General features: G+C 43.1%; 1 protein-coding gene and 1 pseudogene across 2 annotated transcripts; both read left to right on the forward strand.

The window, feature by feature from the left end:
- The first annotated feature begins 258 nt into the window (after positions 1–258).
- Positions 259–4,076, forward strand: LOC147990227 (uncharacterized; annotated as a pseudogene).
- A 2,612-nt stretch (positions 4,077–6,688) lies between these two features.
- On the forward strand, positions 6,689–16,986 carry LOC125549419 (putative chromatin-remodeling complex ATPase chain). Of its 2 annotated transcripts, XM_048712842.2 has the most exons (25): positions 6,691–7,202; positions 7,597–7,728; positions 7,825–7,928; positions 8,544–8,650; positions 11,365–11,462; positions 11,589–11,768; positions 11,846–12,067; positions 12,204–12,338; positions 12,450–12,732; positions 12,826–12,899; positions 13,125–13,345; positions 13,421–13,508; positions 13,583–13,676; positions 13,775–13,963; positions 14,328–14,359; positions 14,494–14,570; positions 14,649–14,738; positions 14,829–14,898; positions 15,256–15,307; positions 15,387–15,442; positions 15,518–15,683; positions 15,861–16,039; positions 16,114–16,320; positions 16,452–16,553; positions 16,668–16,986. In XM_048712842.2, the coding sequence occupies exons 1-25, from the start codon at positions 6,861–6,863 to the stop codon at positions 16,686–16,688; spliced, it is 3,321 nt and encodes a 1,106-aa protein (XP_048568799.2). In that variant the 5' UTR covers positions 6,691–6,860; the 3' UTR covers positions 16,689–16,986. The 2 variants fall into 2 exon arrangements, with proteins under 2 accessions (XP_048568793.2, XP_048568799.2); XM_048712836.2 differs by having other exon boundaries at positions 6,689–7,202; positions 14,649–14,898.

Below are 16,986 nucleotides of genomic sequence, written 5' to 3' on the forward strand. Positions count from 1 at the left end.
CAAAATCGGATCATTTCTCCCCCATGGTGGTTTTGCACCAGATTTAGGTGGTTTTGACTAGTCTCCTTGCTGACTGGACAGTGCTGACTTGGCAGATTTCAGGTGTTTTCATCGATTGGGGGAGCCGGTCAACCAATCAGCCCCCAATTCAGGTGATTTCGGTCCATGTGCATCGACCAACCTCCCTGTGCCTGGACGACGACGCCCAACCTTGCCGCGACGGCGTCAAGCACGCCGGCGGCGTCCGCCGACGCCGCCATGGCGTCCGCCCTGCCGCCGGCCTCCACGCCGCCCGATGGTGAGTCAACCGCCCCCCTTTCTTTCCCGTCGAAGTCATCTACTGCATGATCTTAGTTTAGGAGAAATCAGAGCTGCGCTTAGAAGTCATCTACTGCACCCAATTTTGCTGCCATGGCAGGCAGATGGTGGAGGTGTAGGGTAGATCATAGGAAGATTGTTTTTATGGGTAGGTCCTGAGCTATGTAATGAGGTAAAGATTGTTTTTTTGGGCAGGTCTTGTCGATGAGGTAGCAGATGAAGAAGAAATAAGTTATGTGTCACTACATTATTTTGGCAAATTTGAGACAGTGGATGGATTGCTTGTATACAACGGAGGTCTGATGATTACTTTTCCGTTCGATAGGAAAAGCCTAAAGTTTGAGCTTTTGTTGTCTTATGCTCAGGACATGTATCATGTACAAAGAGGACATTGTAGGGGGGATTATAGTTACAAGATGCACTGGCTTGTTCCAGGGAAAAAACTGAGTGAGGGTTTGCAATTTATTTTTGATGATTCAAGTGTGGAGAAGATGGGGAATGCAACACCTATTGGGTCATGTGCAGAGATCTATGTGGAGGAAGTGCAGTTGTGTGAAGAAGCAGTAAAGCAGTTGCAAAACAGAGTAGATGATGTGCCTGTGGTAGATGATGTGCCTGTGGTAGTTTCAGAAACATATTCCAAGCATAAAGGTAGCAGATTTGCATTGGTAAATGTGGATGCTGTGGAGACAAACATGATCGATGAGATGTTTTTATCAAATGTAGCAGCTTTAGCAGAACAAAGAGCAGAGCCAGAAGTTGTTGTAGGTGTGAAAAGGACAGCTGCTGAGGAAGAAAATTTGAGGATAATAAGTGAGGCTAATGACTTTCTTACTACATTTGAGAGTCCAGTGAAGATTAAGAAAAGTAGAGCAAGTAGAGTTGCAGCTAAAAGAAGAAAAGTACCTCTTGCAGCTCCAGTTTCAGCAACTACATCTTCAGGTGCAGCTCAAGGTGCATGTGCTCCTCCTCCAACTCCAGGTGCAGCCCAAGGTGCATCTTCTTCATGTCCAGGTGCATCTTCTTCATGTCCAGGTGCATCTTCTTCAGCTCCAGTAGGAAATAAAGCAAAATTTGCAAAGACCAAAGCAGTAGCAGGTACACCACAGAGAGGAACAATGCCACAATTTACTCAAGGACAGAACCCAGCAGCTACTTCTGAATTTGAGTATACATCTACAGATCATGTTGAAAATGGAACAAGTGCTAATGAAGTATTACATGAAAATGTAAAAGAAGGAGAAGAAGGTGATGATGAAAGTGACATTGACTACCAGCCTTTGTCAGAGCACAGTTCTGCTGAAGAATCAGAGGCAGAGAAATTAAGGAAATTAGCAAGGGAAATTCAGAGGCAGAAGAGAGCAAAGAAATTAGGGGATGCTATGGGGCCTGTCATCAAAGATAATAATGTGATTGAAGGATTGTCTGGTGATGAGAAGCTGGATGGCATAGAAGATGATGTTGTGTCATCAGATGATGACTGCTCTTTTGATGAGGAAAGTGATGGTGAGGGGGCCACACAGCTAGTGAGAAGGAAAAGTGAATGGAGAAAATATGACAGCAAATCAGAAATTCCTACATTTGAGATAGGAATGGTTTTTAGAGGAAGACATCAGATGAAGAAAGCTCTAATAAAATATGGCATTAAGAAACATGTGCATATTGCTTTCACAAAGGATGAAAATCATAAAGTAGGTGCAAAGTGTACTTGGCCTGGCTGCAACTGGATGATCTATGCTTCTAAAACTACTAGAAATAAGTGGCTACAGGTGTCTACCTTTGTAGATGAGCACCATTGCATTCCAAGAAGAGATAACAAACTGGTCACATCAACTGTTATTGCTACAAAATATGGCAGGCTTATAAGAGCAAATTCAAATTGGAAGTTAGAAGATTTGAGGAAAACTGTACTTGAGGACTTATTTGCTGATGTGATAGTTGCACAGTGCAAGAAGGCAAAGAGAATGGCCATGCAGAAACTATTGCATTCCACTGAAGGAGAGTACTCAAAATTATTTAATTATCAGTTAGAGCTGCTGAGAACTAATCCTGGAAGCACAGTTGCAGTGAAGTTGGACCATAATGAAAAGGATGGGTCATATGTATTTCAAAGGTTTTACATGTGTTTTGATGCCTTGAAGAAAGGTTTCTTGGCAGGTTGTAGAAAAGTTATTGGCCTTGATGGTTGTTTTTTCAAAGGTGCTTGCTATGGACAGATGTTGTGTGCTATAGGAAGAGATGCAAATAACCAGATGTATCCTATTGCTTGGGCTGTTGTGGAGAAAGAAAATTATGAGTCATGGTTCTGGTTTCTTGCCAAAATAAACAGGACTTGAAAATAAGCAATCAAGGAGATGGATATGTATTTATGTCAGATCAACAAAAGGGACTTATAGGGGCAATGGAGGACATTTTTCCTAAAGCTGAGCATAGAATGTGTGCAAGACACATATATGCTAATTGGAAGAAAAAACACCCAGACCATGATCTTCAGAAAAGGTTTTGGAGATGTGCAAAATCACCAAACAAAGTGATTTTCAACTACAACAGGGCCAGGCTAGCACAATTTACTGTTGAGGGTGCAAAAGATATGATGAACACTGATCCAGTACATTGGAGTAGGGCCTACATGAAGCTGGGGTCTAATTGTGATTCAGTTGATAACAACATGTGTCAATCTTTCAACAACTACATCCTGTTAGCTAGGTACCTTGCTATTGTCTCAATGCTTGAGTGGATCAGGTGCAAAATTATGGTGAGGGTACAAGAAAATAGAGGGAAGTCAGTTAACTGGAAAGGAACTATATGTCCCAACATTTTCAAAAAACTGAAGCAAAACATAAGGAGATCAGGTTTCTGCCATGTGCTGTGGAATGGGAAAGATGGATTTGAAGTGCAAGAGCATGAGAAATTCAAATTCACTGTTAACTTGCAGCTCTGGACTTGCTCGTGTAGATATTGGCAGCTGTCAGGTTTACCCTGCTGCCATGCCATTAGTGCTATCTATAAAACAGGACAGAAAATTGATGATTATATTGCTCCTTGCTACTCCATAGAAGTGTACAACAAGATATATGATCATTGCTTACAACCTTTGGAGGGAGAGGAGAGTTGGCCTATTTCAACAAATCCAAAGCCACAACCACCTGGTCACATTAGCTTGCCTGGAAGGCCTAAAACAGAAAGAAGGAGAGAGGAAGGAGAAAAACCTAAGGGTACTAAGATGAGCAAAGTAGGTGGCAAGATCACTTGTAGTTCTTGCAAAAGGCAAGGACATAATAGATCAAGCTGTAAGAACAATGATGCAGCTAAACATCATGGAAATGCTCATTTGGTCAGATAAGCTGCAAAACAAAAGAAGCAAGACAAAGAGGCTTTTGATGCTCTTCAGACTCAGAAAGCTGTGCTTGAAAAGTAGGTTAAGATGACACTTGTTAGTACTAATGAAAAATTGGTTGCTTTTTGTTTCTACTAATGAAAACTTGGTTGCTTTTTTGTTTATACCAATGAAAACTTGTTTGCAGGCTGCTGATATAAAAGGCAAGGCAATGGCTGTGCAACCTAGGCCAAAGAAGTTGGAAGTTAGAAGAAAACCAGGAACCCTGAGGATCAATGAACCTACATCTCAACAAAGCTCACAGCCAAGCTCTCAACAGAGCTCACAACCAAGCTCTCAATCTAGAGTTCCACAACATTGTGTGTTCAACCTTGCTGCATACAAGGAGGCACTAAATGCTAAGAAAGGGCCATCCATTTGATTACAAAATTTGTGATACTGTGCTAAATTTGTGCCACACTTGTCCTAAATTTCTGCTTCTGTTAATTTGAGGCACAATTTCTGCTACTATAATTTTTTGGATTAAAACAAAGAGGACAACAGAGTTGAAAACATTTATGCTTGAACATCTTCAGTACGTTTGATCACTGCATTTGTTCAGTACTTAACTAGAAACTCTGACAGTGCATACATAACTGCATTTGTCCAGTACCTAACATACAAACTTAACATAGAAACTTAACTGCATTTCTCCAGTCCTGACTACAAACTTAACTGCATTTCTCAGTGCATAATGAACTAGACACTGAACTAGAAACTTAACTTCTCTGTCTTCACTTTTGCATGTCCTTCGTCTTCTTGATGCGGTCGGAGTGGCGGATGCCGACGCGGATGTAAGTCTCCGCCTCGATTGGCATGCTCCTGTCGCTGAGCTGCGGGATCACCGGCGCCACCACGTACACGTCGTCGTCGGCAGGCGCCACCTCCCCCTCGCTGCCGTCCTCCACATCCACCACCACCTGCTCCTGCTCGCTGTCCTCCACATCCTGCTCCTGCTCGCTGTCCTCCAGCACATCTTCACTGCACTCTCCGTCGCTGTCAGAGTGCACAATAACCTGCTTCACTGCAGCTGGTACAGCGACCACGACGCCGACGAGACCTTCAACTGGAGGTGGAGGGGGGCGATGGCGGGAGCGGTACTCGTACCACCTGGCACGCTGACGCGGATCTGGTGACTTCTCCGCCTCATTCATAGCCCAAAGAAAAACAGAGTTAGCTGGAATGGGACGGCCGTCGGGGAACATTGTCTTCTTCTCATCATCAGTTGCCACAACGATGAGGCCCCTAGCGTGGTCCACGCACATCTGCAAGCTCGGAAATCTGTTGCAGATCTCCTCCACATCGGCCCTTTTCTCTGAATCCCCTTTGCAGAACCTGCTCACAGTTTCCTCCCACCGATCTTGAGCACGGCGAACATCTCTTGCAGTCTTCTTCTTGGGCGCCATCGCCGGCGTCGAGAAGCGATGGGAGTGGGTGGGCGAGAGGCGAAGGGAGTGGATGAGAATGGGGAACGGCGAGTGGATGAGAGTGGGTGGGCTAGTGCTGTCTGGGCGAGCGCTAGCCTTAAATGGGTGGCTGTCAAAGCGGTGGGTTCAGTTAACTTCAGACAACGCTTCAGAAAAATTCAGACAACCAAAAGTTCAGTTAACTTCAGACACAAGTTCAGACTTTTGAAATTTTAAACTCAAATACATTTGTTCACTCGAGCTTACATAGGTGGTTCACTAAGATACTACATCACATTTTCAAAGCCATGATAACAGCAGACACAATGCAGAAAAAGATGGCAAATTTGTACATCTTTTTGCTTCTCTGCAATTCCATGGCAAGAACATCCATTTGTTGAGCATGCTGCGCTTTCAAATCCAGCACATAAACATCAGCATCACCAATGCTGCACTTGGCATCCATGAGAGCATGCTCCAGCTGTGATTTCTCGGTCTTGAGCTTCCTAACCTCTGTCTTCAGCCGATTCACAACATCTCGCAGGTCACCTAGTAGCGTACTGACAAACTTATCCAGGGGATCATCATGCCACTTGAAGTACCCACAGTCATATCCCTATTCAAAAAATTGTGCAATTTTGTCAAAAGAATCACGCAAAGACTATAACTTTGCTGCTCAACGAAACAACAAACAGAAACGGCGGGCACAGATCTAGTTACCAGAGATTGGCTGCAGTTGTAGTATCGACGACCGGGGTTGGCAATGCTCCACGAAATCCATCTCGGAGCCTTGACTTTGCAGTGGCACACCTTCTCAGGCGAGTACGCCATCGGTGGCTCCCGATATGGCACCGACGACTGCCCTGAGAAGGCCATGGACCGCGGCGACCGATGACTGCTTGACGAGCTAGCGGACGCCATGGACTGCGGCGAGCGAGGGGACGGCGATGGGGCGGCGAGGGGACGGCGATGGGGCGGCGAGGGGACGGCGATGGGGCGACGAGGGGGCGGCGAGGGGGCGACAAAGGGGACGGCGACAGAGTGCTTCACGGCGAGGGAGCAGATTGCAATTAAAAATTGGGGAAAGTTGCATCTGCCAAGTCAGCACTGTCCAGTCAGCAAGGAGACTAGTCAAAACCACCTAAATCTGGTGCAAAACCACCATGGGGGAGAAATGATCCGGTTTTGGAGAGTTTAGGGGCTGATTGATCCGGTTTTAGACTTTGGGAGGAAATCGGTCCATCAGACAGGATTTGAGAGGGAAAACGATACTTTCCTCTAATAAACGGTGCGACCGGTCAAAATTTCGGCCGGCCGACTGGCGCCTATCACTATTATGATTTTGTACTCTCTAGGGTTTTACTCATGAGTCTCATGCGGCCATGGGCTTCTTTTGCTGGTTCGACCTATATCTATCTAGGGGCCATCGGCCCAACACCCCAAAATGCTAACCTAAAGCCCATTTTAAGCCCCCGAGCCGAGCAAGCACCCCATTGGGCATTGTCGGGAAACAATTGCTGGATTCTCCAGGGACCGACCGGCGAGACTCCCCTCCCCTCACCGCCCCCAGTTTCTTTCTCCTTCTGTTTCATACATCCGCCCGCGCATCCACAAAGCGTCAAGCGAGGCAAACCCCCGCCCCTTAAATCCCCTCCCTCCCCAAATTCCAATTCCGCGACCGATCTAACGCTCTCCCCCCTCTCGCCCTCCCCATCCCCTCGACCCCGAGATCTCGCGAAACCCTAGCCCTCCCTCCTCCGATGGGGAAGCCGGCGGAGTACGGCGACGAGGAGGACGAAGAGCTGTCCAGCTCCGGCGACGCGGAGGGCGAGGAGGAGCAGCAGGAGGAGGAGGGATCGGATGAGGGCGAGGATGAGGAGGATGAGGAGGAAGAGCAGGAGCCCGAGGGGGAGCAGGCGGCGGGGGATGGCGAGGATGCGGAGGAAGAAGTCGACGAGGAGGAGATCGTCGCCGCTACCACCGGCGGCGGCGCCGATGACGACGACGACGACGGGGGAGACGGCGCCGGCGCGGCGGAGGAGGCCGAATCTACCGAGGACGACGCCGCCGCGGAGGAGGGCGGCGAGGAAGATGCCGACGAGGTGCGTGGGGATTTTTCTGGCGTTCTCCGTGCGTTTAGTTACCTTGGAAGTATACCGGCCATTGGTCTAAAACTGGCCATGGGTCTAATGCACCTACGGGCATTTGAGGGGTGATCTAGGGTTCTAACCCTAGGAATTTAGCAGCTGTTGGTTCACGGGTCAGGGTTATCTGGGAAAAATGTGCCTCGATTGGTACATTATTAGGTCTTGCGTACTGTGTGTTTTAGTTCATCTTATGTATATCTGTTTGTTCTTGGATCTTCCGTAGACTACAGTTGAGCAAAATGTTGAAGCCTTGCAGTGCATGCTTGCTAGTTTACATTCATCAGCGGGGCAGTTGATTTTTGGTGTTACTGTTACTCAACATTGAGTTGCTTGTCATCTTCAAATGCAGTCTGAAGACGCCACTGCAAAGACAGAGATTGGCAAGAGGGAACGAGCCAAGCTCAGGGAAATGCAGAAGCTCAAGAAGCAGAAGATCCAGGAAATACTGGACAGCCAAAACGCTTCCATTGATGCTGACATGGTATGTTCTGTACCCTTGTCGTCCTACAATTGAGATAAACCTGTTAACATGAATGTCTCATTATACAAATGATTTATGGTTGTCTTGTTTGAGCAGAACAAGAAGGGAAAGGGGCGACTGAAATACCTCTTGCAGCAGACTGAAATATTTGCTCATTTTGCGAAAGGAAGCCAAGCTGCGGAGAAAAAGAACCGCGGAAAGTAAATATATGTTTCTTTCATCCGATAAACGCATCTATTTTCCTTTAACAGAACTTGCTATGTAACCATCTGTTACAGTACTAAGAAAATTCTTTTTATGACATGTATAACTAAACCATGTTATCCATTTTTAAGATCTGATAGTGGTGCATGCTTCTTCTCTTTCACATGACCTTGAAGGGCTACACTATTTCATAAGAGGCATTCATATAACCATAATTACTGAACAAACTATTTTCTGTTCCAGTGTAGCTGCATATTTGAATTACTTCAAATGAACGGGCTGTTAAAATGAGGCAGGATGTCATATCATGAACTTATGTAATGCTTTTAAATTATTATTGCCTCAATTATCAATTTATAATCCTAAATTAATCTGATTTTTGTCAATTACGTATGGTATTAGCATTTTTTGCGCACTAAGGCTACCTGACTAAAAGTCACATGCTTAGCTTTAACCGAGGGGAAACTACCTTGCATGGTATTTGCGACTCGTTTTTCATAATTTGCATTGTCTCTACTAACTACAGTATCCAGTTATTTGCTTGCTCACTGTACCATGTAGTTTGTTGCCTGGTGTGCCTTCTTTGTCGCTAATGTGGTCAGAACCTATAGGGGTCGTCATGCATCAAAGGTGACAGAGGAGGAGGAAGATGAAGAATACCTCAAGGAGGAAGATGCCCTTGCTGCAGGAGGAACACGCTTGCTTATACAACCATCATGTGAGCGTTTGCTTGATGATTCTATTGTATCGTTTATTTCACTTGCCAGTTTATATAGTGGTGATGTAAAGACCACTGTTTGTTGCACGGTGGAAGGTTCAGTCTTTCTAATGCAAAATGCAACAGAGTGCTTTTCCTGTTTTATTATTCTCACTGTGCATGCTGAATTAATCAGCATTTGCTATTACATTCTTACCCACTTCATTTGCCTGTTTGTTTCCATAGAGATCTGGTCCATCTGGATGGTTTGTGGAGCTTTAACCAGTTAGTTTTGGGTTTCATTATATGTTTTAAGTTTTTCCGAATGTAAACTGTTGCAATAGAGTGCAGTGAGTTATATTCGGGCATCCCATGGTCTTGGTACGTTAGTTCCTACCACTCCTATTGTGAATCCAAGCTATCAACTTCAGATGATATCCTACTGGCAGGAAAGAGATGTAGCATCTACAACCATTATTTTATTTTTAGCAAATCTTGATGGCAGTATTGAGAAGAGGGCGTGGCAAGTAATGATGATATATAGGGCCTGGCTGTGATACTAACTTTGGATCTTCATGTTGCTGTTTTACTGGACAGGATATGCCGATGAAGTAGCAGGCTTCTAAATAGTCCTACTTTGAAACCAGTGCCCATCTTCTTTTTTCCTTAATCAGTCCAATCAGACACCGATATCCGAGTCGGATTCCAACATCTGTTCGGCTAACATTTCCGTGTCCACAGTTTTCTTTTTGCCACAGACAAATGAATCCGAGTCGGTCTCACACACCCACATCTATGCCTGAGTCCTAACAGAAGGATGTTCTTGCCCACGTGGTTACTAGGACCATCCTCATCTAAATATCAAGTTGTTGCTTTGATGCAATGCAACATCGGACAACAAACCACCATTAGAATATAGGGATTGTCTTGAGTTTATAACAATTTTCATGTCTCTGATCACCAACAAATAAAACCCATGGCACAAATGAGTATTGTCAAAAATCACATCTTTTACTAACAAACTGGTCTTGTTTTCCCCAAACATGCTCTCTAGTTGCAATCCTAACTATAAACATGATAAATTCAATTTTCTCAACATCTCCACTTAGACTTGCTTTAGCAGAACATATGTAGGAAATTTGAGATTACGATGGTTAAATGGCATAGTTGGTCCTTTGTAAAAGAGAGCATATTTGGCCTGTATATTCAGCATGGACTATAGCCGCTATGAGGTACTCCTCCATTCAAAATGTAGTCGTAGATTTTTTTTCAAAAGTCAAATCTTGTATGTGTGACTAAGTTTATAGATAAAATATCGACATCAATAATACAATCTAAATATGATATAAAATATATTCCACGATGTATGAAATGGTATTTATTTGGTATTTTAGATGTAGATATTTTTCCCTATAAATTTGGTCAAACTTTACGTAGGGACTATGCAGTACGTATATAACAAATGACCCCAGTTTCAGTCACTGAGTCCACTTTGTATGGTGCACATGAGACCGTAATACCCATATCGCTAGAATGTTGAAAGACCTATGTATGTGAACAATTCTTTTAGAATGTCAGTTGTTTTTCTTATTCCATTCCCATTCTCTTATTATTAGTTCTTATTTGAATACTTCCCTTCACCTCCATATTAGGTCAATTCAATTCAATATGATAATTCGCACGCTAGCTCTCGCTAGAGGGGCGTTTATAGCATACTGAGGTGAGTTGGCGGCAGAAAGAATTACAACCTTGGGGTGTTCCTCTCCATCTTTCGAGTCTCCAACCTAAGCCATCTCCTCTTAGACCCTCTCAAAATTCAATGGTAAGCCACACTCCAAATTTTGAACTTGGCGGTCTCTGCACTGCAAGCGGTAATACCGCTTGTGCAAGCGGTAATACCGCTTGTTAGTGGTGGTACTACTCCATTGAAAATGGACACGGAATGCGGGAAAGATAGCAAGGAGAAATTGGTTTTGGTGTGGGCCAGGATGTCTTTTTGGGGCTGCTTACTTGACTGTAAGGCCCTAGCATGATCCAAAGTATGGTCACCAGCTGTCAGCTGTGCAGCGTGGTTCTGGCAGTGTCACTCGTACACTGACGTGTCGTTATCTGACTTGGGTTCGGGTGTCCAATTCGACAATTTCTTTTAGACAGAAAATATTACTTGGACGTGGGCCCGGGCGGAATTTACTCGGGTTCAGGTGTCTGATTTGGCCAAACCCACTGTGGAAGTCCCTGAATGGGCTCTATTGTAGATAGGTGTGTAGTGCTAGCTGATGTGATGGTTCTTTTTTTTTTGTAATAGGTGTGTATTGGTGTCAGCATTGAACACCGGTTCTCATGCGCAATTGGCATTGTCATTTTGCAACTTTTTTGGAACGCAATGCTAGTATTCTTGTTTTGGTGTCGTTAATTTCTTTCTTTCCCATGTAAAAATGTCGAAGGGGAGCCTTGGCGCAGCGGTAAAGCTGTTGCCTCGTGACCATGAGGTCACTGGTTCGAGTCCTGGAAACAGCCTCCTGCAGAAATGTAGGGAAAGGCTGTGTACAATAGTCCCAAAGTGGTCGGACCCTTCCCCGGACCCTGCGCAAGCGGGAGCTACATGCACCGGGCTGCCCTTTTCCCATGTAAAAATGTCACAATAAAATGCCTCATGTATGGTTTTGTCATAAATGTTCCTTATTTATATGTTAACTAGTAAATACTTGTAGTATTCTCATTTCTTCACTTGGCAGGCATAAATGGGAAAATGAGAGATTACCAACTAGCTGGACTTAATTGGCTCATACGCTTGTATGAAAATGGTATCAATGGAATATTGGCTGATGAAATGGTATGTATTGTGCTTGCCTTTCCTTTTGTACTTACTCTTCACTATTTTCCGCGCATAAAGCTAATATGGTTATGCTTAATTCACCTTCATGAGCTCATATTTGGCATGCCACACCTTCTCATTTAGGGTCTCGGAAAAACTCTCCAAACTATCTCCCTGCTTGGATATCTGCATGAGTTCAGAGGAATAACTGGTCCTCACATGGTTGTTGCACCAAAGTCTACTCTTGGCAACTGGATGAAGGAAATCCAACGTTTTTGCCCTGTTCTGCGTGCTGTCAAGTTCTTAGGAAACCCAGAAGAAAGGGTAAGTCCCAAGTTATCTCAGTTGTTCTTATGAGCCTTTTGTGGAACATTATTAACATGTTCGTTCTATTTGGCCAGAATCATATAAGGGAAAATTTGCTAGCTCCAGGGAAGTTCGATGTCTGTGTTACTAGTTTTGAAATGGCAATAAAAGAAAAAACTGCATTGAGGCGTTTTAGCTGGCGCTATATTATTATCGATGAAGCTCATCGGATAAAAAATGAGAACTCCCTTCTTTCTAAGACAATGAGGCTTTTCAGTACCAATTACCGTCTGCTCATCACAGGCACTCCGCTGCAGGTATGCCAACATAAAGGCTTATCCCAATCTTGGTGCTACCTGAATTCTACACTTCAAATTATGATAATTGGTTTACTTTACATGTATTTTGGTTCAAAGCAACTTCACTGTAGCTGATCTCTTGATTATGCTGCAGAATAATCTTCATGAGCTTTGGTCTCTTCTCAACTTCTTGTTGCCAGAAATATTTAGCTCTGCAGAGACTTTTGATGAATGGTTCCAAATCTCAGGGGAAAATGATCAACATGAGGTTGTTCAGCAGCTTCATAAGGTAACATACAATATTTACAAATTTATTCTCAGTTTTTTTCCAAGAAATATCAATTGATAGCACATTTTGGTTTTCTTCCTTTGCGTAATTCATTGACCGTCATTTTTCAAGGTTTTGCGTCCATTTCTCCTTCGGAGGCTTAAATCGGATGTCGAGAAAGGTTTACCTCCAAAGAAGGAGACTATACTTAAAGTTGGAATGTCTGAGATGCAAAAACAGTATTATCGTGCTCTACTTCAGAAGGATCTGGAGGTTATTAATGCTGGTGGTGAGCGCAAGCGCCTTCTTAACATAGCCATGCAACTACGGAAGTGCTGCAATCATCCATATTTATTCCAAGGTGCTGAGCCTGGCCCACCTTATACAACTGGGGACCATCTAATTGAGAATGCAGGTATTGTTTGTACATTCCAGTATTCGTCATAAATTTCTGGACCTTACTACTACCATTGCACACATAGCTCACACTCTTTGATGCTTTCTACAGGAAAGATGGTTCTGTTAGATAAATTACTTCCCAAGCTAAAGGCCCGTGACTCCAGAGTACTGATATTCTCCCAGGTAATGGCTCTCTTCTGTTACTCCTGCACCTAGCTTGGCTGCTTCAGAAAGCATCATGATTGATAAAAATATTATACCAACCATTAACTGTGGAAATTCTGCTTGTGAGGTGGTTTGGTGCCCATGCTCACATTCTATGTTAGAGTTTGTGACATTTATCTTATACCCTATTTTCCTGTATATTCCTACCATTTGAGTATTTGAATGCAATTGTGTATCCTGCAGATGACCCGTCTTTTGGACATTTTGGAAGATTATCTAATGTACAGAGGGTATCAGTATTGCCGGATTGATGGGAATACTGGTGGTGATGATCGTGATGCTTCCATTGAAGCTTTCAACAAGCCAGGGAGTGAAAAGTTTATCTTCTTACTTTCAACTAGGGCAGGTGGTCTTGGGATCAATCTTGCTACTGCTGACATTGTGGTTCTTTATGATAGTGATTGGTAATGTCTTTGTCTTCTCAGATTTTTTTTTATAGTAACCATGGAGTTTGGGGCCTGAATTCTTCTGTTTCTCAGGAACCCTCAAGTGGATTTGCAAGCTCAAGACCGTGCACATAGAATTGGTCAAAAGAAAGAAGTTCAAGTCTTCCGTTTCTGCACCGAGGTTCTAATTTATATTTGGAAATGGAAGGGTAGCAGTATATTTTATTTGTATCTTACAGAGAATATTGCTTGCAGTATACTATTGAGGAAAAAGTAATTGAGAGAGCATATAAGAAGCTTGCCTTGGATGCTTTGGTCATACAGCAAGGGCGATTGGCAGAACAGAAAGGTTGCTCTTGTTTCTTCTCACTGCTTGTATTTCAAATATTTTTTTATGTTAAAGTGAATCAAGTGTTAATATGCTTTTGTTGTTGTGTTCTTTATTAGCCGTCAATAAGGATGAGCTGTTGCAAATGGTGAGATTTGGTGCTGAAATGGTATTCAGTTCCAAGGATAGTACAATAACAGATGAAGATATTGACCGCATTATCGCTAGAGGAGAAGAGGCGACGGCACAACTTGATGCAAAAATGAAGAAGTTCACAGAAGATGCCATTAAATTTAAAATGGATGACAGTATGACCCTCCCTCCTCCCCCCCCCCCCCCCCCCCCCCGGTGCAGTTTCTAGGTTTAGCATAAACTTGTATGATGTTTCGGCCTTGTTGGATGTAATATTCATTCTATGCGGAGTGAGATGATTGTCAGCCAGATAAATTTTTCACTGAAAATTGAAACTACTAGACATAGTCCATACTTGTTTCAGTATCAAATCTGATCATTTTGCTGGTTGCACCTTTTTTAGAGTTCTGTATACCTGTTAAGATTATGGTTAGATGTGTTTGTACAAAATAATGGTTCTCCAGATAATCATCCACATAACTTTTGACTTTATATGCATTGTATTGTAACTCAGCTCATGCAAGTTATGTTTTTATGCAGCTGCTGAACTTTATGATTTTGATGACGACAAGGTAATGAATAAGTTTCTGTTCATTGTATACCACATCTGAAGTTTAGTTCAATTAGTTATCCACTTCATGTTACTGAAACATTCGTTCATATTTAGCCCAAAAATTTATGACAATTGAACCTCTCTTTTGTGAAGGAGGAAGACAAGCCAGATTTTAAAAAGCTAGTCAGTGATAACTGGATAGAACCCCCTAGACGAGAAAGAAAACGAAAGTAAGTTTGATGCCTGTAGTTTACTATTTTTAGTTATTTAATTTGATGGTGCTAAATTTGGTTACTTTGTTTCTGTAGCTACTCCGAGTCTGAATATTTTAAGCAAGCACTTCGCCAAGGTGCCCCAGCAAAACCTAGGGAACCGAGAATTCCCCGAATGCCGAACTTGTATGCCTTTTCAGTTGCTCACTTAACTCGATCAAGCCTAAATTTTAGATTCTTGGTCTTGGTACTGAATTGGGTGTTTGTCTATGTCAGGCATGATTTCCAGTTCTTCAACACGCAGAGGCTCAATGAATTGTATGAAAAGGAAGTCAAATACCTCGTGGTAATTTCTCAACCAGAGCTGTATTTTTTGTTTCACCTACACTGGAGTGCCGGCCCAGACTCCAGACTTGTTTCATAAGTCATAATTTACTTTCTTTTTACTTATTTGAGAAGCAGGACCAATCTATACCACATAATTATTTTCTTGTGTTATTTTCATTATAGCTTTTCATGGTCATGTAGATCCTGTAGTGTGTTAAAGAATTCGATTATGGCTGCATATTAATATTATCTATAAGTCTGATACTCTGTGGAACTGCTGTATGCATATCGCAGAGTATCACACCACTTATATTTTAAAGATGAACAGAATAAGTCCCACCTTTGTCTAATGTTTACTTTCAAAAAATTTATTCAGCAAACTAATCAGAAAAAGGATACAATTGGCGATGGTGATGGTGAGGATGAAGGTATTACCAAGTCTTACATTTCTACTTGTACTGCAAGAAGTATGTGATTGTGCTGATCAATGCATTTTTTGCCATTTAGAAGTGGAACCTTTAAACGAGGAGGAGCAAGAAGAGAAGGAGCAGCTACTGGAAGAGGTTTGGATATACTTAAGTCTTTTGATTTGGACCTGGTCCCCCCCATAATTTTCTTCCATCTGCTGTGCAATTTAGGGCTTTTCAACATGGACGAGGAGGGACTTCAACACATTCATTCGAGCTTGTGAGAAATATGGTCGTGACGACATAAAGAGTATAGCCTCTGAAATGGAGGGGAAAATGGAAGAGGAAGTTCAGCGGTATGCTGAAGTTTTCAAGGAAAGATATACAGAATTGAATGGTATATGCTCAAAAAACCTATCCATTTCCATTTTTCTCTTTCTGTCCCTTTCTCCATGCTTTCTACAAATTAGATAAATGTATCCAGTGTTCAAAGGGTTTCCTTGATGAGCTCACAATTTATGGCATGTGAGGTTCGTTTTGTCTAATCCACATAGTATCTTCTTTCCTGTACCAGATTATGACAGAATTATTAAGAACATTGAGAAAGGAGAATCAAAGATCTCTCGGAAGGATGAGATTATGAAAGCCATTGCGAAAAAGATGGACCGTTATAAGAACCCATGGTTGGAGTTGAAAATTCAGTATGGCCAGAACAAAGGGAAGCTGTACAATGAGGAATGCGACCGTTTTCTGGTAATGCCACACCACAGTTCTTACCAAATAACTGCACTGTTTGACATGGCTAATGAACTGTTCTTTCTCTACAGTTGTGCATGGTGCACAAACTTGGCTATGGAAACTGGGAAGAACTGAAGTCGGCCTTCCGCATGTCTCCCTTGTTCCGTTTTGATTGGTTTGTGAAGTCCAGAACCACGCAAGAGTTGGCTAGAAGGTGCGACACTCTCATTCGTCTAGTGGAGAAGGAGAACCAAGAGTGTGATGAGCGTGATAGACAGGCCAGGAAAGATAAGAAGGTTGGTCATTGTTCTACTACCCATTTCCTGCCCTTTGCATTGGTCTTCGACATCTCCTTGCTCTGGGTTATCCTTAACTACCTTTCAAGGAAATATTATGCAATTTTCACTTACCATTCTGTGACTTGCAGAACATGACACCAACAAAGCGTCCTTCGTCAAGTAGTCCAGCAATGGACTCTCCCATGCAGACCCCCTCCAAGAGGGGGCGGAGGGACGGCAGTGCACCCTCGGTAAGTGATTTAGATGCTATCATGCTACCTTGTTCTTCTGTCTTCATTGTATGCTGTGGTTGTCTGAGTAAATTAGGGACTCACTTGCTGCTGTTGTTCCTTCATTTGTTGCAGGGAAAGAGAAGGCGGCGATGATCTAGTGTTCCCTGAGGAACAAACTCATTTGGCGGTTGACAACCGAAGGGAAGCCCCAGATGTACCTGTTTATCTCATCCAGTGTGTTTGCGCCTAGTTATAGTAGCTCAAAACCTATTAGAGGTCACTCTCAAGTCTGAACCAGTCGAAATCCGAAGTCTGAACTCCTATCTTAAATAGATTCCAGTGACATGGTGAACTTATGTGTCGGTTAATATACTGTTCCTGTGTTCGCGGATCAATTAGGTTGTTATCGAACCGATTGATGCTTTTGATTGAGCATGAGAAAGTTACATTC

The sequence above is a fragment of the Triticum urartu genome, chromosome 1A (genome assembly GCF_056163025.1).
Source record: "Triticum urartu cultivar PI428250 chromosome 1A, HENAU_Tu73, whole genome shotgun sequence".
Classification (NCBI taxonomy): Eukaryota; Viridiplantae; Streptophyta; class Magnoliopsida; order Poales; family Poaceae; genus Triticum; species Triticum urartu.

Coding starts and splice junctions, on each gene's coding strand:
- LOC125549419 (XM_048712836.2), top strand. CDS start 6,861: ATGGGGAAGCCGGCGGAGTACGGCGACGAGGAGGACGAAGAGCTGTCC. Junction 15,684..15,860: donor AAGATATACAGAATTGAATG/GTATATGCTCAA, acceptor TTCCTGTACCAG/ATTATGACAGAATTATTAAG. Junction 16,040..16,113: donor AGGAATGCGACCGTTTTCTG/GTAATGCCACAC, acceptor CTTTCTCTACAG/TTGTGCATGGTGCACAAACT.